General features: G+C 41.6%; 2 protein-coding genes across 2 annotated transcripts; both read left to right on the forward strand.

Moving 5' to 3' along the window:
- The first annotated feature begins 1,429 nt into the window (after positions 1 to 1,429).
- PGAP4 (post-GPI attachment to proteins GalNAc transferase 4) lies at positions 1,430 to 4,835 on the forward strand. Its single transcript, XM_067315544.1, has one exon. It carries the CDS (start codon positions 1,430 to 1,432, stop codon positions 2,615 to 2,617), a length of 1,188 nt encoding a protein of 395 aa, XP_067171645.1. The 3' UTR covers positions 2,618 to 4,835.
- A 7,556-nt stretch (positions 4,836 to 12,391) lies between these two features.
- On the forward strand, positions 12,392 to 23,578 carry ALDOB (aldolase, fructose-bisphosphate B). Its single transcript, XM_013943439.2, has 9 exons — positions 12,392 to 12,457; positions 19,668 to 19,789; positions 20,072 to 20,283; positions 20,800 to 20,854; positions 21,034 to 21,194; positions 21,418 to 21,501; positions 22,038 to 22,212; positions 22,376 to 22,575; positions 23,059 to 23,578. Exons 2-9 carry the CDS (start codon positions 19,678 to 19,680, stop codon positions 23,152 to 23,154), a joined length of 1,095 nt encoding a protein of 364 aa, XP_013798893.1. The 5' UTR covers positions 12,392 to 12,457; positions 19,668 to 19,677; the 3' UTR covers positions 23,155 to 23,578.
- Positions 23,579 to 24,283: the final 705 nt, after the last annotated feature.

Here is a 24,283-nt window from a genome sequence, read left to right on the forward strand (position 1 = left end):
AATGAAGGCAATTTTGAAGAGGTCCCAGATTTAGACCCAGCTCAGTGTCCTCTGAATCGTTTCTTCTCCATGGCACTTTCATCTGAGACAGAAGGGAAATGCCACCAGCCTAATCTCCTTCCAGCCATATATTATTGTTCAGAATGCTTTGGAGAGAACTGTAGAAAAGGAAAAGAGGCAACATTCTGGTCAGAGAGCGCTATTTGATGTCTAGAACTTGTTGAGGGCAGAAGGTTAAAAATAGAAGAAACTGTCCACTGAAAGGGGCACAGAGAGTCATTCAGCTGGAGGACATTGGAGAGCTATTATGAGGAGAAGGGATGGAAAGTATAAAGGACAGTCAAAAAGCAGATTAAAAGGAAAATTAATGGCACTAGGGAGGTCACATGAACAGCCTAATTGTCCTAATTTTGTGAAAAGCTACTGATAGCCAGGCTGTTAAGTGTGAGTTAGTGTCAGCCCCAGAGAAATAGGACAGAAAAGCCAAATTTGGCAAATCTTTATTTTTGGGAAGGTGGGTGCTTACTTAAAGTGTGTGTATATATAATAAATGAGCAGTATTAATATTTCAGTTTCAAATTAAAAGCATAAGCTTTTTAATTACAAATACGAGTAAATGACTCAATAACAACTTGTTCATCTTGCTACTGTGTATTTCACAGGGTCTAGAGAGGAGGAGATATCTGAGAGATACACATTGCACCTACCATACATGTGCCCTTTGTGAAGTAAATTGGTACCTTTGTTAACTTGCTTCATGCTCTGGGAAGCAAAATATAAACACGTGTATGCCTTTGGAAGTGTGTGAGTGACAGAAGGGAAACGTGTCACTCCACAAAGGCAAAAATTTGCCTCCCAAGTATATGCTAGCTAAGACAGGGGGAGCTGGCTTTGGTTCTTGGCTATGACCCAAGTCTTACTGTATGACTGTGACCAAATAGTAATGTCTAAGTTCTCTTCCTTTAACAGAAAAGGATTATCTTATCCACACCTCCTGCACCCATGTTGTCTGTTTATTACAAGTTGTGAGCACAGTAACAAACACAGCAAGGTCCTGTCTCAGCTAGTTCAGATCAGAGCTCTATGTGCTGAAAAAGCCTCATGGGCACTCTGCAGGAAATACTTACTCCAGTAAACAACGTCCCATGACAATTCTGTGATGTCCCCAGAGCAAGGGGATCATCAGGGACCTTTTCCTTTGGCTTACTCAGTGACTAGCCCTCAGCTTTTCATGATCTCAAATCATGGTCTTCCCGCTCTGCCAATTCCTATTTCATTAACCATCTTTCTCTTCCTCTCTAGGCTTGGTCAGACTGTGCAGGTTTGGCACCCACTGTCCCAGTGATATCTTGCCATCCAGAGCAGATGCAGAAGAAGTGAAAGAATGAGGGCATGAATAGAGCAGGAGTGCCTTCCTTCACCAGTAGCCATGTCACACCAAGGCTGGCAGCTCTATGGGAGGTTGTGCCGTTGGTCCAGCCCTTTCATCCATCTCCTCACACTGACTGTGGTGACATTCGGTGTGCTGGCTCCTTTGATTTGCCACCGGCTCCTCCACTCCTATTTCTTCTTGCAGCGCTGGCACTTGAACCCCATGAGCCAGGAGTTCCTGGAACAGAACCGACAGGAGGGCCAGGCTGCCCTCCGTTACTTTGAGGAGCTGCAGATACTAAACACTTCTGAGGCGTCTGGCAGTGAGGCCTTCCGGCCCTTGCTGCTGGTCACCATTATTACTGTGCAGAGGCGGAGTGATTTCCACTATGTCCTGCAAGTAGCCTCCCGTTTCCACCGCCTCCTCCAGCAATGTGGCACACACTGCCAAAGCCACCGCATCCTCCTCTGTAATGTGGAGCCAGACCCCAATAGCCACCAGGATGTCAGGCTGCTTAGCAGTTTCTTTCCTATGGTCAGTCGTGACAAAAACGAGGAGAACCCTGACCCTAGAATGAACCAGTTTGAGAAGGAGAAGCAGGACTATGTCTTCTGCCTTGAGCAGTCACTGTTGGTCTACAACCCAGAATACATTCTGGTAGTGGAAGATGACGCTGTGCCAGAGGAGGAGATATTCCCTGTCTTGCAGCACCTCTTGCTGGCCCGGTTTTCCAAGCCATACCTCAGAGATGCGCTCTACTTCAAGCTTTACCACCCTGAGAGGCTTCAACGCTATTTCAACCCCGAGCCCATGAGAATTCTGGAGTGGCTAGGTTTGGGAATGTTTCTAGGGCCAATGCTGAACTGTGTCTACTCCTGGGCAACTGGCCGCCCAAGACTTAGCTGGCCCATTGTCTTGTTCTTTGCTTTGTACAGTATGGCTTTGTCAGAGCTGGTGGGACGCCACTACATGCTGGAGCTGCGTCGGCTGGCTCCCGCACTCTATAATATTGTGCCCGTCACTGAATGCTGCACGCCTGCCATGCTGTTTTCTGCTCCTTCTGCCCGCCGTGCCTTAAGTTACCTGAAGGGGCTGCGCTGCCGCCAGGGTTTTGCTAAGGATATTGCCCTCTACTCGCTGCTACGAACTAAGGGGGAGAATGCCTATGTGGTAGAACCCAATCTGGTCCGGCATGTAGGCTTGTATTCCAGCCTTCGGTTAAATGACAACCCCAAACTGTTGTGATCTGTTCATGCCCTTCTAGACACAAAGCCAGGAGAACTTTGCCACTGGGCAGAGAGACAGTGTACAAATTCAGATGCTGTGCCACTCACACAGAGTGTGCTATGCCTCCAAGTGAAATCTCTTAAAAAAAAAAGAAAAGAAAAAGGTTTGTTAAAAAATAAACGTGCGTACATTCAGGCCCTACGTAATAAATACCTTGAACTAATCACCACACACATTGTGGGAGGGAAGTGAAGGCTTTCAGCTAAAGGTTTGGATTATCTACTCTCCTTAATCATTCTAATAGAAAAGGTCCTACAAATATATAAAGAGATGCACTGCCTACTTTCCTTAACAGTAGTTAAGGAAATCCTCACCTTAGGGCAACAGAAATGCTGGACAAAGTGAATGCTTCAAATTTAAGCCAGTGAGGAGGAAAAGCCCTTATTTTCCTGTCCTTGACAAGGTCTGATCTCTGACCTCTCTCCATTTCAAAGGTACATTTTTGAGCAGACCTTTCAAAAGCAGCATGTGTGTAATGAGAACTCTCCATCAAATTTCACGTACATTCTCCAAATTTTACCGATCTATTTGTTACTGCCTACCCCTACAGATCCTAGCTGTATCTCCACATTTCCCACTCCTCTTTCTTGGAATAGAGGCTCTTAAAAAACAAAGCCTCTGCCGCTTCAGTAAAGGTCACCTCTGAAGATAGGAATGATAAAACAGATTAACAGCCTTTAATGTTACACAGCCAGGCCTCAAATGCATGTTTTCATTGATACATTTCTAGATATCCTAAACAACATAGGTTAACTACCATGTTGGTATCACCATTACTCTTAGTGGATCCAGATTCTTAAAACAGGCCTTACCAGTTGCTAATTTGACTTTGATTTCCTATCAGCACAGAAGCAAAGGAAAGATTTCATCAGGGTGCTGCCATCGTGCAGGATCCTTCTTTCATTCTGGAGCTGTGATTCACAGCTCTGGCTAGTGGTTCATTTGCTGTTCCTAGCAGCAAACACAATGGCCACGAGAAACAAAACCAGGTGTTCATAAAAACAAGCAACAATAACACAACATATGAAGGACCACTCCTATATGGATCCATTAACGTAGTGTGTTCTGGTTGTTAGGCATTTGGGATAGGTACTTTGTAGCACAGCTGTATGCACAGCTAAATACAAAAACACCTGGAGAGTATGCTCATAGACACCTCTAACAGAATCAAAACTGCCACCAAAATGTTTATGTCTAATGAAAAGCCCACCTTGACTTTAGTGGGCTTTGAATCAAATTCACTTATAGATGGAGATTGGTTGAACTCTATTTGAAACCATTTCTCTAGCTTCAGAATGAACCAAGTAAAATATTTTCATTGAGTTTTGGTTGGGCATTTGTTTCTCTGTTTTTCATGAGGAAAGAGCTCTATTTTCTATCCTCCATTCTCTCCCAGGTGATTTAAGCCTTAAACTAATAAGTCCAGTCAGAGATGGGAAAGACACAGAACTCCTGAGGGATGAAACCAAAGAGTATTTGCAAACCTCTAGCTGTCTGCCCGTGATGGGTATCCAGCCTGTACAAATATGCAATGCACTTGCATAATGCAAGTTAGCCAATTAGAAATGGGTTTAGAGCATGGAGTAGTGCATGCTTAGGCAAGTGAACTTCACCCTCTCACTAGCTCAGCTAGGATACTTTGATAGCATCTTTGGAAATTAGATGTGAGAAGGCTGACTTGCTTGCGGATTCTATGTTCTTCAAAGGGCAAAACACAGGAAATACATTTATTCTTAGCTGTTGAAAACCGCAAAGATACCACAGAATGGTAACACAGAAACACCAGCGGCAGGTGGGCAAACCTATTCTCAGTCTGTACTGTAACATGGTAAGATGGCAGGATTTGGATGTCATTGTATATTTATTCCACTAAGTGCCTGTGCATGTGAGGAAATACAACTTGTTTGTTTATCCTTCTTTAATTGCTGAATGTTTCAGTGTGGTGTGTTTTCATGTCTTCATTGTTTGTTTTTTTTTTCAATCTTTGTACTGTATAAATACAGAACAACACCCTGTTGTTTTCATGAGTCTATTTATTCTCATTTTTGCAAAGAAAAACTCACAGAAATGTGCGATAAACTACTCACTTTATAAGAAAGAAATAAAAAAGAAACCTTAGACAAAAAGCAACCAAACGACAATATACAGTTAATAAATGTTTTGATGTGGGAAATGATTTATCAATGTCTCCATGTTATTTTTCTTTTTGCACAGTAATACCTAATTTGTTATCACACAGATCAAACAGAGATTCCTCAATAATTTCGCTAAGCATGGATCAGGTTTTATATCTGAAAATTAAGAACATGAACTTCAGGCATCCATTCTAAACTGGAAGACGATTTTCAGGGTGTAAGAGCCAAGAAAGGGTAGCTGGGAGAATCATTTCCAAATAATACTTGGAGAGGCTAAAACTTTGACCTGCTAGTGAAAGTTTCTGATAAACCCATCAAAAAAGAATTACTTTGTGCAAGCAATAGTTGTCCTGCTTGCTAGCATCAGGTTAATAAATTCTTTAGGTCCTTCTGGCATTATTACCCTAAATGCCCAATTCATCTTTACAACAGAGCTGGCCCTTTCTACTGAAGCTGCCGCAAGCTACTTCTGAGTTTTCAAGTACTTATTCAATGCCTACCATTGTGACATCTCAGGCAAGCATTCAGCATCAGGAGTAACATAGTACATGATTCTTTCCTTCTTCTGCATCTGGACTTTGAAAACCATGTTTATTTCTGTTTCTGTCTCTGTGCTATGTGTTTTATTAGAAATTACAAGTTGGAGAAGTGTACTTTGTCCATTGAACCAAAAAAGGGAGGGTAGTATTTTGTTCCACAGTTTAGGCTAAAAATGTAGTTTCAGACAAACAAGTCTTACCTTTCTGTTGTGTCAGGGAGGCAGAGCTGAGTAGCCTCAGGCTACAGAAGATCAAGGGCTAGCATTAACTCTTTCAAACATGGTCCTAAGAGATTGTTTTATCTGTATTAAAACAAATCTGACTGACAAATTTTTTAAAGAAACAACATGTATTTTCTCAAGTGTCGGTTCATTCCCAAGGACTCTGAGACTATTTCTCAATATAACAACTACAGTTTGCACAAAAGGATTCTTTTTCACGGGTCAGGCAGCAGGACTCAGGGCATTACTGTCCAAAACAATTGAGGGGAAGTACTCATATTAAACAAAAACTGCCTTTGTTTCCAAGGTATGTCCAACATAATTTTGATTCCTGGTAGAACACAAAGCATAAATTGGCAATTCTCTATCTGATTAGAAGCCCAAGAGGATTTTAAAACTACAGTACGTATCAGTGTCTTAGTGAGAAGGCACTGCATCTGAAGAGAGAAAGAAAAAGACTTCCTATCAGTTGTGAAGAGTTGTGAATGGCCGAACTGGCTATTTCAGCAGCAATATGACGGGACTCAGCACGGTTCTGTTTAAAGTCTAGAATTTCTTTCTAAGAAACTTACAAGCACACTCCCTACAAAACAAGCAAGCTTTCTATTATAACACTACTGTTTCTTCATTCTATGTGCTACTGTTAGTTTTCCTTACTGGCAGATCCATCACTTTAATTAATGTATTTGAGTGAAGAAAAATATTTCTGTGTTTGATGGCTTCATGCATCTGCATGGACAATATCATCATTCTTAGAATCCTAGAATAACTCAGATTAAAAAGGACCTCTGGAGGTCTCTTGTCCAAACATCCACACAGAGCAGGTCTAGGTAGATCAGGTTGCTCAGGGCTGTCTCCATCAAGTATCCAGGTACTTTAATGGAGGCCTGAGATAAATTCAAGCTCTAACTGCTGGAATTTAACTTTAGTATAATTTTACATGGGGTAAGGATACATTTCCCACTGTTTAAGAAGGGGAATTTTCTGTGGAATACAGCTGTAGCAACTAAGGCATTAGCAGTTTGTCTCCAGAAGTTAGACTTTCTTTTTGTAAACCTCCATACCAACTTTACAGATGTCTTTTCCAAAATGGGCAGATGCCAGGGTCCAACACACAGTTCTTAATAATCTTCAGTATAACATATATTTGCCAAAAATGCATGTACCAGTAGGAATTCCATGTTTCTTGGTAGGTGTTCCGTGTTTCTTCACTTTTCCATGTGTCTCTGTTGCTTGAATACCTTGATTTCCACAAACTACCTTCTGTCCTGACAGATCATGCTTTGAGAGAATTCTCTAGTTTATTCCTACACCTATAGGCAGAGAGGTGCATTTCCAAGACTGTTCTGCATAGCAAGCTATGAATGACACATACCCAGTTCTGTAACCTTTGGTGATTTTTAAGTGGTTCTGTATTAATAAGTCTCTGGCCAGCTAACCATTCTTCTGTGCCTACCTTCTCTTTGAACTTCTGCCATGGCATGCAATTTTCCTCCATCATTGCAGAAACCTCATCCACAAAAATCTTTTCAGCAAATGGGTCCACATCTGTTGTATTTTATATGTTAAAAATTGTATACCAAGATTAGCATGTAAGAATGTGTTTTTCTGGGACTATGCACCATTTGGATAAACTGGTAATAAAAAGGTAAGTGTTTCCCATTCTAGCAGCCAGTCCCTCGCTCGTTTGCTTTTCAAAAATTAAATGTCAACAAAAGGGCACAGAAATCAGTGCTATGACTGCATTTATCTTCATGCCCTGTACTACATGAGCGGAATAAGACAGCTATTTTGCACAGTTCAGAGATGTTGCCACTGACAGCATGACTTAAAGTTGCATCCTGATTTGCTATCACTGCTACTGAAATTATTACAAAGATTATGATAACAGTAAAAATATGTGCCTGCCCCTATTTCATTTCAAGTCTTCACAGTGTGTGTTGCAGCCCAGTTTTAAGTCAGAACAAGAGAAGAGCAAGCAGATCCTGCCTGTGCTGCAATCCTCTTGGTGCTCTTGCAGACACGAGTCAGTACCACCCAACACCCTCCACCTTCTCCCCAATGTAAGTGTTTGCAGGCACTGCTGAATACTGTGGAGCCAGAAACACAGATGATTTCCCTTAATGGGGTTAAAGGCCAGGCTCTCTGGATTGGGGGTAAAGAGTATAGGTGAGTAGGGAAAACAAGCCACTTAAATAAACAATATCTCTGATTAGATAGGGATGAACAAGCAGGACTTTGGGATAGTTAAGCAAGACTGCAGAGTACAGAAAACAAGAAACATCCAGCATGGCATGGAGAGGTGAAAAGAAGGCAGACTTCACTCAGTTCAAGTCTGCTCTGATTACACTTTAACCCCATCATGCAGGGAGCACTCTCTTGGGGCTCAGAGAGGCAGGTGTTTTTCATGTGGATGCACATTATGCTCAAACATTCTCCCAACTATCAGTGTTTTTTCCATTCAGTTTCAAACCCTTTTACAGGCCTGACCACAAAGTGTTGATAAGATTAATACCACCTCATTTACTGAACTGCAGTGGCAAGCTTTAACCTTATTTTATTTTTCATTTTTCATCTGGTGACCAACCATATAATCTCTGAAATTACTCAACTGTTTCTTTCTTCTCCTTCGCCTCCTCTCTCAGGTCTGCCACAGTTTGTCTTTCTTCTCTCCTCACATTTACTTATCATTTTCATTTAAAATACTAATTAATATGAGCATATAAAGGCCAAAACCAGTATCAGAATATTTCTAGAAACATACACAAAAACAAAATCTCCAACCTAAAGAACCTTAAGCAATTCTAAATTTTTACCTGATGTCTTTAAATGAGGCTTTCCATTTATTTTGAAGTACTTCATCTGGCAACAGTTTTCACTCAAAACTTTAATGCAAAACTGGCAGATCCTTTGCCAGTAAGGCTCGATATAACAAGGACAGCTATTAAATTATATTATGCTATGAAAATCCAGTACTTGTAAAATGATATACTGTGTTTTGTCAAACTCAACAAACCACAAATTAAGGCCTAAATAATAATCCAAGTCACCCATAAAGTTAGTTTTTGGTGGTCTTTAAACTTTTTAATATACTGAATACTTCTGTCAACTTCTGTGTGGTAATTTCAGATGGAAAAATCAACATTCACATACAATAAGGCAGAAACCTCCAGGCCGTTCAAACACAGACATCACTTACCACATTCGTGAGAGAGAAAAAGCTAGACATTTAACTTTACCCATCTCTTTTACAGCTGACCACCATTTTCTCTTCCTGTTCTTAGGCTATAAAAGGTAAAATAGCAATGAACATTCAAATTCTTTTGCTATGCATCAGGTTTTCCAGTGATTATTCAAACAGAGATTTGAGTGATCTTTAAAGATTTTTATATGCAAGAGTGTTTATATCAGTTACTTCATTAACAGATAAAAAAGCTATAATAATCCATCCATGAAAATTCAATCACCGTATTTAGAATCCTTATATATGTATGTTTCTCACACATCCAAAAATAGTTAAGAATCCTTCCTGTTTTAAAAGACTTTTCACTACAAAAACAGATTAGCAATCACCACAGTAGTGTCAATCTGTCAGTAAAACTGTTGTCACCTATACTAATAACTGAAAGTACTTGGTTTTTAGCTCAGTTGCCCTCCCTTCCCATTCTCCCTGCCCTTACCCTCAGTCTGAGATCTCTGTGGTACTTCCCCCTCTCCATGCCAGAGGCAGAAAGAGATGATGAACCCCAGGACAGCTGGTGCTTTCTCAGGAACAGAACTCTCAAAGGAAAACCTTTCTACATGGTCAGCCCTACAAAACCAGGAAGCTTCTCCAGTCACCTTGCAGGAGAAGCCAAACCCCACATACCACTAACAAGCTGGGAACGCAACCATCCTTGTGGAAGCCAACCATCAGTCACTGCTAGAAAAGGGCATCTGTTTCACTCCACTAGCCTAGCTACTTTGTCACATTGCTATTGTCTGTACCCTCTTAACTCTCTGCCTCTCTTTGCCCCTCCCACCTCCTGCTCTCTTGAAGCCCCCAAATCTGCATCCATACCTGCATCCTTATTCCTCTGATTCTACCTTCCATCATGGCTTCAGTATTCTTCACAATCCATATCCACCAAATATCTCCCAACCCTCCTGCATTGTGCTTCCTGTATTGAAGTCATGCTGTCCACAGCTACAAATTCAACCTTTTTCAAAATAATGTCTGCATGTAGCCACCTCTACCAAGGGTGTTCACACCTGCAGACAGCCATCTTGCTACCTTTAGTCCTATGGCCGCATCATGTTACTCTGAGAAAGGCTTTAATGAAAAAAGAAAACAGCTCAAAATTAGTTTGGCACTGGAAAGCTGAGGGACTCGGCAATGCTATGAGTTCAAACAGTAATTCAATGAAACAGATCTAGAGTCTGGCCAATACACAGATTTTGCTGTAGAACAATTAGTGCAGGTAATAATTTGATGTTTGCTATGCAGTAGGTTAATTGCTGGGTGGAATGCAAGTACACTGCAATCCCCTTACCATGCAAGCTTATTCCCCTTACCTTGTAAGAATATATCATATCTTCTTAACCTAAATTTCAAAGGTGTTAAGTATCCCCATATATAGTTCTAATCATGAATGCATCAGCTTTTTTACAGTGTCTTTTTAGTATCACTCCAGCGTGTGGACCACTACTGATTTCTAAACAGCACTGTCTGAATCGGGGTTCTAAATATTAATAGTACTAAATCTTACAGTGATGTTATCTAGAGTGATTGCTCTTTTCACATTCTTGCCAGAAAAGGCTCCTATTCCCAAATTAAATGAAATAATCAGCCATCATGTTTATTCACTTTTCATCTCCTTACTTCTCAGAACATCTGCTGGAACCTCTAAGTCTAGAAGTGCTGGATTTTAGCTCAGAAGGAATGGAAAGGCACACACTAGCCATATACCCAGGTTAAAAAAAAAAAAAGAAAAACAGCTTTCAAAATGTAAGAACATAGGGTGGGCTACAGGATTATCGAAAGCATTTTCAAAACATCAGAAAGCTGTTTTTTTTTTTTTAAATATCAGAAGCTGTTTTTTCAGGAAGTCTGCCCCCAGCTTTTCTCTTTCTAATAGGCACAGTCACACCTCATCACAGATGACACTAGGAAAAAAACATCTCAAGTACTTTCTTACCCGTGACATCTTTTGATCAAAGCAGGAATGACAAAAAAGATTTTCTTTGTGGCACTGAAGGATGCCATCAGTATGACACCTTCATAGCCCCAAAAGGGTCTTAGATAAGATATATTATTAAAAATATTTTTAATCCATATCAGAAGCCTTTGTGGAGGAACTTTAATAGGATATTGAGTTCATCTTTCTGCTAGGGTGAGAGACATGGTATATAAAGCAAACACCATAACACAGTGAAGGCTTTCTATCAGTGTTATGTACCACAGCATTCTTCAACAAAAGAGGATGGATCAGAAAGGAGAAACTTAAAGAGAACAAAACAAAAAATGCACAAGGCCTTCCATTAGATTCAATTAGACTGAATCCACAGGTTTCTTAGAGCTTTACTGATTGTCACAGAGTTCTAGTGCTGGCATTGTATTAACTGTTAGATTTCCTACACTCACTGGTCTTGCCATGCACCTCCAGAACAGATAGGCTTAGGGAGGAAGTGCCCTAATGAAGTTATAGCTGCTCAGTGAGAGGCGAAATCACTTTTCTCATTGTATTCATGTAAAGACTAAAGGTGTCACTACGTGAGCCAAAAAAATGGAGAAAATACGTCATTGTCCAAGCAAACACTGGGCCTTTTGGGTAAAGACATGCTAACGTCCAAGGTCATAGAGTGTGCTGTTGCTGAGAGTGTGATGCTTGCCTAACATAGTCCCTATACTATACTTCTCTCCAGTAACCTGGAATAGGAAAGAAATAAGAGAAAAATCAACCCTATCTACCTGGATTTGGTGCATTGCTGCAGTGTGATTTGATATAAACTAAATGTGGATATACCATTTATAGAGCATTGGCATTTTTTCCACAGAAAAATTCTATTAAGCAACTGAGAAGCTTGCATGTCTTTGTAACTCAAGCAGAGGGTGTTTCAACAGGATTTCAGTGGAGAGTTTGGCTTGAACTTGTGCATCTCCATGTGAGCATATTTCTTCTGATAACCATCATTGCCATATGTGCCACACTGCACTAAAGGGAATCTGGATTTGCTGCTTCATTAACCCTAGTACTATAACATTAGCTTTTGCCTTTCCAAATATGAACTAGAAAGGGAAAACATGTTTCTGGGTTAAATTTTCAAGGGAATAAAATCAGTGTAATAGCTAGGAAGACACTGAAATGATAGTAACTCATGCCAAATAAGGATCTGCCCCTTTGTTTCTGTGTTTTGTTTTCTAGTCTTCTTTCCTGGTTAGCTGCTCTGCACACTGTGGAGTTTCCTAAATGTAAGCTTCCTGAAGATCTAACCCTAAACTGAAAGTTACATCCAAGTTCTGTGTGAACAATTTGCATGATTGCTCTTGTAATTGTTTTCACTAGGTTTTCAAAAGAGGAGGAATATTGTCAAATCACAGAAATAATTTGAAAAACTTTTCAGTTTCACCTAATCATAAACTGTCCTACATGTATATGTGGGGGATGGGGAAGGGGAGGGAAAGGAACAGGGAGAGAGAATAGATCCAATTAGCTATGCATGGTTGTTTTCCAACAGCCAATCAATGATCTTTAGCAATACCATCTCCCCAACCAGCCAAGAGAGGAGGGAGAATAAAGGAGTAAAAAAAGAAAAAAAAAAGACAAGAATTTTATAAAAGTTAGTGATTAGAAAGACTAGGTCTCTTCGCCTGCAACCACCTCACCAGAAGCTTGTAGCAGCAGAGGCACTGTCTACAAACAAGTAAGTATAATCATTTCATTCCTAAACTGTAAAGGTGGTATGTGTATCAGCAGCTGAGACAATGTGTTGATCTAAACTGCACAGGCTTGGGGGGTTGTTTTTGTTTCCATCTTTTTCCAGGAACAGGTTACAGGAAATAAACACTCAGCCATTCTGCAGTGATCTTCCAGTGTGATTCATTCACTGTTTACACTGTCTTTCTAACTTAGTTTAGTAACTCAGAACTCCTAGAGTAAGTGCATAGTCTGAGGATATTAGTGCAACAACATACCTGCATTGCTTTCTACTGCTTCATTTTGTATGTATCTATTTATGTGTGCAGAGAACATAAATTTATGTTTTGCAAGAAGAGAGAATGACTGGAGAATGCAACCGGTCCTCACAAATGCCTGTGCTGACAAAAGTGTTACTATGTCTTTTGACTATGTAGTTTCTTCTGAAGTATTAATGCAATTGTGTTGATCAGATTCTTTGGCAGAGGGAAGCAAGGTAGTCTGCAATGGCAAAAACTAAGAAGGAAGAAAGAGGAGTTTGGAAATACTGGTTTTGGTGCTAACATTAGGCTCTACCCTTCCAAGGTGTGAACAGCTAGCCTCAGGGAATTGCCTGTTAATAAACACAATTCCTTATCGAGTCTGTGATTCTTCATCATGTTATCAATGATCCCTTATACTTGGCACTCAAAGCTATTCACTCCACCCAAAACCCTCCTCACTACCACCCCAAGGTTCCCCTGCTGTCATTTCAAAGACTTGAACTCTCAAGCAAATCTGACATTTTCTACCTTCTCTGAGAAGAAGAGCACAGCCCTGAAAGAGAAGGAACCTTCACACTAACGACTACACTTACTTACAAGAAACCAATTTCTTGCCACCTCTAGCTATCTCTACCATCATGAGTGCACAGCAGTGCTTTACACCAACTGCAGAGATCAGGTCCAGAGAATATAGTTTCCTTTCATACTTACTGGAGAGGGTGTATATTTGCTCAGAGCTATGAGTATAGCTTTGAAGTCAATGTGAGAATCAGGAGAGGGAACAGCAAGTCTCACATATTTTCATCCACTTGAGATACAACGGTGAAGAAAGGTCCCTAGACAGAGAACAAGGATGGAAAAAACATGTTCTCTGTCCCTCACAAAGGAGAGGAAAAACCTACCAGGCAATTTACTATTAGAAATGCCAAAGTTCATATTTGCCTCCAAGGACTTATCATGATGAAACTAGATTATGGTGAAATCTGCTTTTTAAGAGCTTTCACAAGAATTACCATGTCAATGGAACACATATGCTGCTTTTTCTAGGTAACAAAAGTCTGAAGATCCCTTTCTTCCCCTACCATTGACTCACATTTTAGCCCCCAGTAGTGAAGCATTTTGTATATTATAACCCTCATTCCTACCACAAACATGAAGGGAGAAACAGCCTGTTCTTCCCTCACATCCCTATCATCATACATACAAAAGGCATAGCTTCCATTGCAGCTTCCCAAAGCAAGTACTCACAGGATCACAGGATAATTCAGCTCGAAAGTGACATCAGGAAGTCTCTAGTCCAACCTCCTGCTCAAAGCAGGGTCAGTTACCAGGTCTTGCTCTAGGCTTTATCCAGTTGAGTCTTGAAAACCTTTGAGGATAGAGTCAGCACAACCTTGCTGGGCAATCTGCTCCACTGCTTGACTGTCCTAATAGTGTAAAAAAATTCCTTATATCCAGTTTGAATCTCTCTAGTTTCAGCTTATGCCCATTGCTGCTCGCCCTCCCACCATACACTGCTGTGAAGAGCCTGGGTCTGTCTCTTCGATCACCTCCCCATAGGTAGTGGAGGCTGCTTTTAGGTCTGAAGCCGTCTCCTCTCCAGGATGAACAAATCTAGTCCCACAGCCTCTTCTCGCAGGGCAAGCGCTCCAGCCCTCGACCTCCTCAGTGGCCTCTGCTGAATTCGTTCCAGTTTGTCAATGTCTTTCTTGTACAGGGGTGGGGGTCAAAACTGGACACAGTATCTAGATGCGGTATAACAAGTGATGAGCAGAGAGGGATTATTCCTCCACTTGCTCTCCAGGCCGTCCTGCTGCTCTCACAGCCCAGGATACTGCTGGCCCTTGTTGCTGCCCAGGCGTACTGCTGGCCTGTGCCCAGCTCACTGCCCACCAGGGCCTCAGGACTTCTTTGCAGAGCTGCCCCCGGTGCCGCTGGCCCTGGCCGGTATTGCAGCCAGGACGCTGCATTGCTGGGGGCAGAGTTGGGCGTTTGTCGATGCTGAATGTCATGGGGGCTCCACTGGCCCCTTTCTCCTGTCTATTCAGGTCCTTCTGGATGGCAGACCTGCAGTCAAGCGTACCAACTGGTCCCGCCAGTTTGGCATCATCTGCAGACAAGATGAGAATGCGCTCCATCAGCTTCTCCAGGTTATTGATAAAGACGTTAAAGAGGACAGGTCCCAGGATAGACCCTACAATACTCCACTTGTCACTGGTATCCAGATAGATGACAAGCCACTTGTCCATCCATCCAGACCATAACATCCTAAAATGTATATAGAATATTATGGGAGACTGTGTCAAAAGCCTTGCTAAAGTCAGGGTAAATTCCACATTACTCTGAATATGCTGGCCTGTTTCAGATTCTATAGAGGCAGCTGATTGGTGCTCAGTCTGTAAAGATTCATTCTTTTAAATCTAGATAGCAGACAATACACTCACCTTCTTTTCATTAATATAATTAAAAATAAAAAAATATATCATAATATTGCTCTCAACAATATAATTATTAAGAATTAATATTGTCCTATAATTAACAGTGCTCTCAACAACAGAAGTATTCCACATATACCGTGTCCTCTAGTGGGGGTGGGCTTATTCAGCCATTTATACCTATCATTTTGCCCAATGTCCGAATAACTAAACTTAGTTAGAAATAGCTTTTTAATAGAGCTTCCTGGTGAAATGATGCCAATATATAAACTTATTCTCTACAACAAGAATATAAGGTGCATAGAACATTATGGGTCTGACCTTCTGACACATACAAATGTAAATGGTGAGTAAATCCAATCAGGTTAACATTATGCACCTGTAGCTGTAGAACAGTTAGAATCAGATCTTGTATTTTGGCCTGTATTTTAAGCTATTTCATTCTCCATATCTATTGCATGTATCTATCTATGTATGCAATTTCTGCTTCTTCCAACCTGTGACACGCACTTTTTTGAAGCAGAATCTGTGGTGTACACAGTGCAACAACATGCAAATGTGGTTTGTATTGTTAATTGTCAAAGAGATGGTGTTGAAGGATTGTGTTTACTAGTAACTGAATAGCCAAGCTACATGTATTGCATATATATCATATTTTGAGAAAGTTGTCCCATACTCTTGGTACCAATTATATAAAAGAAGCCAGTGAAGAGACCAACAGAAAAACACAACGATTCTAATCTGATCTTTTCCTACCTGCTAACCAGTACTCAGGTGATTTTTTCTGTAAGATTAGAAGATGCCAGTCACTTCAGGTGTTTGGAAACAAAAGAAGTCAATGAAGTATTAATGTTTCTAAGATGACCTGGAGTGGAACGTAACATTGTTCGTCTTGCCTCTGCCCTTTGGTCCACACTATTAATATTAACAGGACGCAATGTTTGTGCTGATATCCACAAAGATGTTTCCCCTGCAGTGCTCCTTTTTGGTACCTGAGACAAAAGTGAGATTTCAGAAGTACAATATTTACTTTTATAACTGTGTTGTCCCCTCTAGCTCACCTCCACTGTCTCCTGGTCACAGACTGGGATGAACAAAAAATCCTGTTCATTTAAGGAACTGCTTAAGCCTGACAAACACTGGAGGTAGCCATAATGCTGGATTTTATGTGTTCTGTGCAGGTTTTTTTGTTTGTTCTTCTACTTTTTTAAAGTTATGTACTGTGAACATTTACCACAAAGAGGATACTCATCATCATGCACTCATACAAATAAATGTGAAATCACCTGAGCTTATGACATATACAGTAGCCCACAGCTTAAAACAGGTAAATAAAAATAAGACTTCTTGAAAACCTTAACTGGTGGGACAACTCTTAGATACTGCTACTGAGAACAAAGGTCCTCTGGGCCTTTCCAGGCCTGGAAAAGCTGACAAATTAAACAGATAAAGCAGAGTAATAAGGCAAATATCATTCACAGATAAATTAAATGAGCTGTCAAGACTGTACCCATGACAGGGACATAACCATTTTTCTTCGGGACCTACACAGTGACACATTCAATTAGATTGCAATGGCTGTTTAAAGCGACATTAATGCTTCTCTTGATGTATTGGGAGCTTATTCTTTACAAGTCAGCAGTAATGAAGTGTTACTGAACTGTAAGCCCCCTCCAATCCCCTTTATATATCCACAGCAGTACCTTACAGCAGAGACACCCCTTCTGAATCCAATGGAGAAGATTCTCAGAGATTATGCTCCTAATGAAGGATCACAGAAAAGAGCCCTAAATCAAGGGTCCCTGAACATCCTAGACCTTGAAACCAACATCAGCCTTACAACTGCTCTTTTGCACTCATTTCTTCACCATTTTGCCCCACTTCTTCGCTAGTTAGATACACTGTCCATGTTATAGTTCCAGGTAGCTCTGCAGAGCAGCTGGGAAACACTCACCATAGGCTCACAGATCATTTTGGGAGCCTAGATAATCAAATCTCTTGGGAAAAACAATGCACATGTCACCAAAATGGCTGTTTGTTTTTGTCAAGTCTCCACCTACTCCTTCATGCTCTAAGGGGATACATGCGTGAAAACAGAAACTAACGTGCTGTCTTCCAATTCATCCTTGCCTTGTGGAATTACACAGTATTGTCTCAGTCTCCCACACAACACAGTTGGACCATTGAAAGGACAATCCACTGAAACCTCTTATTTCCATATTTCTGCCATGTGTTTGCAGGCTTGTTTTGGGTGATAACTGTCTCTTTGTTATCTTTATGCAAACACAGGAAACAAACAAGATACAACAGATGTTAGTCTCATTGCTTAGTAAACTACTGGAGAGAACTTATACCCATAACAACGTAACCAGAGTGGTTGATGAGGTTGTAATTCTGCTAGCTGGATTAAAGATTATCTAGATACACCTACTCACACTGTAGACACCCCCAAGCTGCAAGTAGACATACTCTGAAATCCCATTACTGATCTAGCAATTACCTACCTTTGACCTTGGACAAGGTCATATTCTCTCACAATTGGCCAGTCTTTTTCATTTAGACTGTGAACTACTGGAGTTATTTCTCACTATGTTTTGCATAGCAATTTATGTAACAATGCCATGGTTTTGGCTGAAATGCCTACAACACTATTATTATAATAATCATAATAACAAGTTAGTTTCTTATTTTTAAGAGTTCTCTAAGAGATGTATCAGATCCAGAATATAGGCAAGAACAAGCAGGGTTACAGATGACCTTAATTAGCTATGCAGCATAAACCATGGCTTTTCAAATTCTTTTTCAAAAACTGGGAGTGGTGGAGTTGTGGTCACCACAGTAGAAGAAGGATGCTTCCCAGAGCTCTGGCCACAAGCTGGGATACAGAGAGATGATTTCAGCAAAGGCTGCTTTTGTGAGACCACAAGGCATTTCAGCAGTTGGGAGAGGAGGAAATTCTCCCTTATTTGACACACACTTCATCACACACTCCCTCAAGCTTTCTGTAAACCTGGAATGACTCATATTTGACAAATCACATAGCATCACTTCTAGCCTCCAACAACTCATGCAAAGGAGAAGCAGACATCTGGACACTACATCTCAGTAGTATTGGTCTCTACTGGTAGTCAATGACATTTTAGTCTTGCACAATAATATAACCAATTTTAATGTGTCCTCAGGTATAAATCAGAGACACAAGAGCACTGGACAGGTACTGTGGTAGTGCTGTTGCCAGAAAATTTTGGCACCATCTGGCACGGTGACACAACTCCATGGATGCTGGCATCTGCCACATCATGAGTAGCAGCCAGTTCCCCCTAATTCTCCCTCCCCGTTATGCCCTTCAGTGGAGAGGGCAAGCTGCAGATTCCTGGCAACATAGTATCTGTGGGCAGGGAAAGAGGATGGAGAACACGGCTGTGTAGGTACTTATGTTGGGAGGCATATTTGCTGTCCACCTCCGGCACATGTTGAAATGGGTGGGGGGAACTACAAGGCGATAATAGGTTCTTACTACCCTCTATGGCTGTTTTGGGAAAAGGAAGATGAAGCTGCTGCACAGAGGCCTGTCACCCTCTGGGAGGAAAACTTGTAATTGGAGGTCTGATGTGTTGTTTTTAATGATTCCTCCCATGAATGTACCACCTGCTGATAAAAACACAAGTGTTCCTCTAGCCAGAGTACGTGATGAACAGTGGACAGAAAGTCTCCTTGTCTCAGGCTCCACAGACTCATACGCACAAGAAAATTACTTGGCCTATTCGGATGATCTGAGAAACTATAATTTAATTCCATCTAATCAAAACTTTATTAAGGCGAAACACTTTGTCAGAACAAGACAGAACCTGAATTTCAAGTGTTGGGTATCTGCAGCTGGTAAGCCTCTGCCAGAACCGAAAAGGTAGAAATGGGTGGTGAACCCTTCTGACACCCCCAATCTCACACAGAGTAGCCAGCTTGCTACAGTTTGAAAGCAGACATGGGGAGGAGAGAATTACAAAGTAAGGCAGTACAGAGGGGATGAAAATGCAACTAGACAAAGCAAATACTGCCAAAACCAGCTAGGGAGGAGGGGCATTGTTAGCTGAAGTGTAATGATCAGCTGCGTGAGAATTTTGGCAGTCTTCTGATCAGGACCAAGATGTCATAGCTGCTTTGCACAGGAGTTTGCATAGTCTGCAATTAGTATACTTGTTAGTTTGCCACAGGTTTTTATGACAAATTGACCTCCCTTTAGTCTCTGAGCAAATCTATGTAATATGCAGAGTCTTTACCACTTTGGTTCTGGGAAGGATACATGAGCATATGGTTTCTACATTTCTCTCGTCTAGTGCCGCCAGACACACCAAGTTAGGAAGACCTCAAACTGGATTTCTGAGTTATGCTCCTATGATGAAATGGACCACACAAGAAACAAGAAAGAGGCTTCTAATAGGAATACTTGAGAGTGCTGTCTCTGATTCACATTTTGTGCGTACAGTATCTCCCAATTTATAATAGCCATTCTCTTCCACAGATAAGGCATCATGACCCACCAATTCCCAGCGCTGTCTCCAGAGCAGAAGAAAGCTCTTTCAGACATTGCTCAGCGGATTGTGGCTTCAGGAAAGGGGATCTTAGCTGCAGATGAATCAGTGGGTGAGTCCTGGATAACAATCAATTAGCATTACCCAGGGCTTTTTCCCTTATTTTGCTTAATCTTTGAAATCAGTGGAGTAAATGAAAACAATTAAAAACTGTCTATAGGAACAACTGGTCCAGCCAGGAAGTGTTGGGTCTGTAGCAATGAAGGCTGCTGAACTATGGGTTGAGAAGGGAGGCTCTGAACTGAAGTCCCAGATCTTTCTGATTACTCCCTGCCAGGACCAAAAGCCCAACCAAACCTAACACCTTTCTGTCCAACCTTTGCTACCTTGCTAGGTACCATGGGGAACAGGCTGCAGAGGATCAATGTGGAGAACACAGAGGAGAATCGCCGTGCTTTTCGAGAGATCCTCTTCTCTTCGGATGCTTCCATCAATCAGAGCATTGGGGGAGTGATCCTCTTCCATGAGACTCTCTATCAGAAAGACAGCAGTGGGAAGCCATTTCCAGCTGTCATCAAAGAAAAAGGCATTGTGGTTGGAATAAAGGTGAGTGTTTGTACATGTCTGGCTGGTGCTCTAAACCCTATTTCCAATGAGAACTATAATGTAGGGGCTGCACTCTCCCTTGCAAAACAGTTTTTTGCTTGTTTTTGAAATACCTAGAGGATCTCTGCCCCCATTCTCTGTACAGCTCCTGTACAGATAACCAAGACACATTTGTGTATTTACATATGACCTGGGACCTTTTCATCCAGCACTACTTCCTTGCAACAAATGTTGCATCATTCACTGAAATTAAACCCCTTCTCTCAGTACACAAACTAAAATCCTTTCTGAGGCTGACAGACCTCTTGAGCTGTTCCCTGCAGCCACCTGCATATTGCCTGATCCTCTTATCCAGCTCACTCCTTTTCTTCCCCTTTGCTCCAACACTTCTCCTCTATCTCCCCTTAGCCTATTCAGTCCCATACTTTACCCACAGTTTGTCTGCAAAGACAGACTAGCCATGGGTCACAAGATAAGTAACAGATTGATCTCCATCTATTTTTCCTGTCTCCACAGCTGGATAAAGGCACAGCACCTCTAGCAGGAACAAATGGAGAAACCACCATACAAGGCAAGGAGAGACCTAAGTAGCCATAATTATGATTGGTAAAGTGAAAGCCATCAGATGACTAAAGTGGTTTGCAGCCTTAGCTGCTGTTATGATACTTTTCAGGACTATGTTGAGAACACAAAGTTCAGCCCTACCCATAAAGAACTGCTCTCAGTGAAGCACTGTTCTTTCATCTGCAGGGCTGGATGGACTGGCTGAGCGCTGTGCCCAGTACAAGAAAGATGGTGCTGACTTTGGCAAATGGCGTGCAGTGCTGAAGATCACCAGCACAACTCCCTCTCAACTCGCTATCCAGGAGAATGCTAATGCACTAGCACGCTATGCCAGCATCTGCCAACAGGTATCTACCCTCCACTAATCTTTCTTGAGATGCTGCTATCCTTTCTCACTGTTTCCTGTGATAACAGCCAGATATCTTGAAAGACCGATCTCTGTGAGGGGTTTCAAAAACAATGAGGAAGAGGGGCCATACAGCAAGAAGGAATACTATCAATGTTGGGGTAGACAGCAAGGACAGTTTTTCTTCCACACCTGCAAAGACTTTCCTGTTTTTCTTTCCTTAGCATGGGTTGGTGCCCATTGTGGAGCCAGAAATCTTGCCTGATGGAGACCATGATCTCCAACGTTGTCAGTATGTCACAGAAAAGGTAAGAGAGATCCTTGCCATGCCCCTCTTCAAAAATCAGTGGTTAATCTTGTGCAGAGTTTGCATTCACGGATGTCAGGGAGTTTTGACCAAGAAAGTACTTCATAATTGCGCCACAGAAATGAGCTGCTCACAAATGATGATTTAACAGCAAACGTGAGACTAAGATCCGTGCTTTTGGATATCCATTCAAACCTCCTTTAGAAGCATTTTCCACCTCTGAAAGATTCACTGGGAGTAAAAGTATCTACCTCTCTTTTGGTACCCCTGTTCACAGGGACAAATCCAATAAACATAAAGAGTGGTATCTTAGTCATCCCAAAAGCAGTGGTGCCTCCAGGGTTGCATGACCGACCCCTGTGATAAACTTCAAGAGAAGGGGAAGTTCAGTTTGATCTTCTTTCCACACTCTCAAGCATTAAGCTGCCTTTCCACAACAGGCTGAGCATGCTGTTGAAGATCTGTGGGTGTGAATTAGATGGGTCTCAGTATGTGAAAATCTCAGGAAGAGTCTGTATTTAATCCTCCTGTTCTCAGGTTCTGGCTGCTGTCTACAAGGCCTTGAATGATCATCATGTCTACTTGGAAGGGACACTGCTGAAACCCAATATGGTGACGGCTGGACACTCCTGCCCCAAGAAGTACACCCCTCAGGATGTAGCCATAGCAACTGTCACTACTCTCCTCCGCACTGTTCCTGCAGCTGTCCCTGGTGATTCCCAATTTATTACTATGTATCCATTACCATGTATCAATCCTTCACATTGTCACTCTCACTGGCCTTGCTCCTACATACGATACACTCACTTCTCTGGCACGTAAGGGTCAGGGACTGTGGTGGCTGCAGCACTCAGCTTCTTCCCTCCTTATTGCAGGAATCTGCTTCCTGTCTGGAGGCCAAAGTGAAGAGGAGGCTTCTCTCAACCTAAATGCCATGAATCAGTGCCCTCTGCCTAAACCCTGGAAACTGACTTTTTCATATGGGAGAGCTCTGCAAGCCTCTGCTCTGGCAGCATGGGTGGGCAAATCGGAGAATAAGAAGGCTGCACAAGAAGCCTTCCGCAAGCGGGCACAGGTACAAGACCTTCCCCTCAATTCAGAGAGGCCCTGCTCTCTGAGTATAAAGGGAGACCTGTTGTCACCTTCCTAAGGTTCCTCTTGTTCCCATTCTTCCTGGTGCTTCATTTTCACCAAAGATGTTTTTCTGGGTGGACTGATACAAGGCTAATGCAAGAAAAAGCAGAGGTACTAACTAGTGACAACTAAATAATCTTCTTTGGTAATGTGGAGTTACACCCATTGTGTGTCTATCTGAGAAAAATACTTCCCCTTCTGCCAGATCAGCAAGTGACCATCCAACAGCCCTAACTGGGGACCACAGCTAATTGCCTTGGCAATATCACAAAACGGAGCTAGCTCATAAATGTTACTGGGGAATTCAGAATCTGTCTCCATTTTCCCTAATTTTGCCTTACTTTCTTTGCTCCTACTGTTTTTCTACAACTGTCTCTCTTATTCCTAGCTAACTGTTTTCCCATCTTTTTTGTTTGTTTTTCAGATTAACAGTTTAGCTTGCAGAGGACAGTATGTCGTGTCTGGGAAGACTGATGCAGCTGCCATGCAGTCACTTTTCACTGCCAGCTACACTTACTGAAAGTGCAGGAATCCTACTTTTGTCTTCTCCTTCTTCATAGGCTGGAGATGTTCAGAATGAAAGAAAAACAAAGAAATCTAATTGCCCTTACCCTAAACAAAACTGAAAATAAAATGGATTAGCTTCCCCACCATCCTTCGCTCCTATGACTTAGGGATAGAATATTCTTGTCTCATCTACATATTCTGTACAAACAGAATATTTCCCAGAGAATAAGCAACAACTGCCATTGAAACACTAACCCACTATCCCTCTGTTTTAAACTCCTTCCCCAAAATAACAAGCAGATTAAGTGGTAGTTTGGAATCTGTGTTCTCTAGCAATTCAAATGCATACCTTTGCGCACATTTTGCTGCCAAAATCCTGAATTACAAAACCTGACTCTATCTTTAATTGTATGAATAAAACAATAATTGAAAGCTAATCCCTATCTCACAAATCTTTATTCTGTACAAACTTTTCAGTCTCTTTCATGTGTCTGATTTTCAGCAGCCCAACCTAAATCATGAAATGTTACTGCTGGTAAGCAGGAGAACCCTGAGGAGAACAAAGTGAAATAATCCAGTAATAATAAAACTAAAGACATTAATTCTGCTAACTGAAGTCAAGCAGACTGGGAAAACTTCGGATATATATATGGCAAGCAGTGCATTGGACTCCAGCCACAGATGAATAACAGTAACTTCAAAAGCTTCTCATGTCTCTGGAAAGTCCATCTCTTTGGTTTAGCATGATGCAGCTGATACACACAGTTAGGGTTGCACAAATTGAGTCAGTGCTGTGCAAAGACTAACTAATTTTTCAAAAATGCTTTTACTGTAGAGGCTTCAAAATAATTAGCAAGGAGGTGTCTCAGCCTCCTGAGCTGGCATAAATCGAATAGTTAGACTGATGTCAGAGACCCACAGCTTGACCTACAATGTGTTGTTACATACTTGTTAGGGATGTAACTTTTGTTAAATAAAGCAAAATTAGACAGTTACAAAAAATGTGTTACAGAAACAGCAGAACCAAATTATACAAGAATATTAGCCAAGCGACTCGCTACACCAATCAAGGAGCAATAGCTCAGAGCAGTCCACCAACCAGTAAAGATCAAACAGCCTGAAAGATGCTCTCCCCCTCATAA

The sequence above is a fragment of the Apteryx mantelli genome, chromosome Z (genome assembly GCF_036417845.1).
Source record: "Apteryx mantelli isolate bAptMan1 chromosome Z, bAptMan1.hap1, whole genome shotgun sequence".
Lineage (NCBI taxonomy): Eukaryota > Metazoa > Chordata > Aves > Apterygiformes > Apterygidae > Apteryx > Apteryx mantelli.

Bases quoted from the DNA above. Each gene is read 5' to 3' on its own strand.
- PGAP4 (XM_067315544.1), top strand. From the start codon at position 1,430: ATGTCACACCAAGGCTGGCAGCTCTATGGGAGGTTGTGCCGTTGGTCC.
- ALDOB (XM_013943439.2), top strand. From the start codon at position 19,678: ATGACCCACCAATTCCCAGCGCTGTCTCCAGAGCAGAAGAAAGCTCTT. The intron at 21,502-22,037 runs GTAAGAGAGATC...TCCTGTTCTCAG, and splicing joins GTCAGTATGTCACAGAAAAG to GTTCTGGCTGCTGTCTACAA. The intron at 22,576-23,058 runs GTACAAGACCTT...TTTGTTTTTCAG, and splicing joins CCTTCCGCAAGCGGGCACAG to ATTAACAGTTTAGCTTGCAG.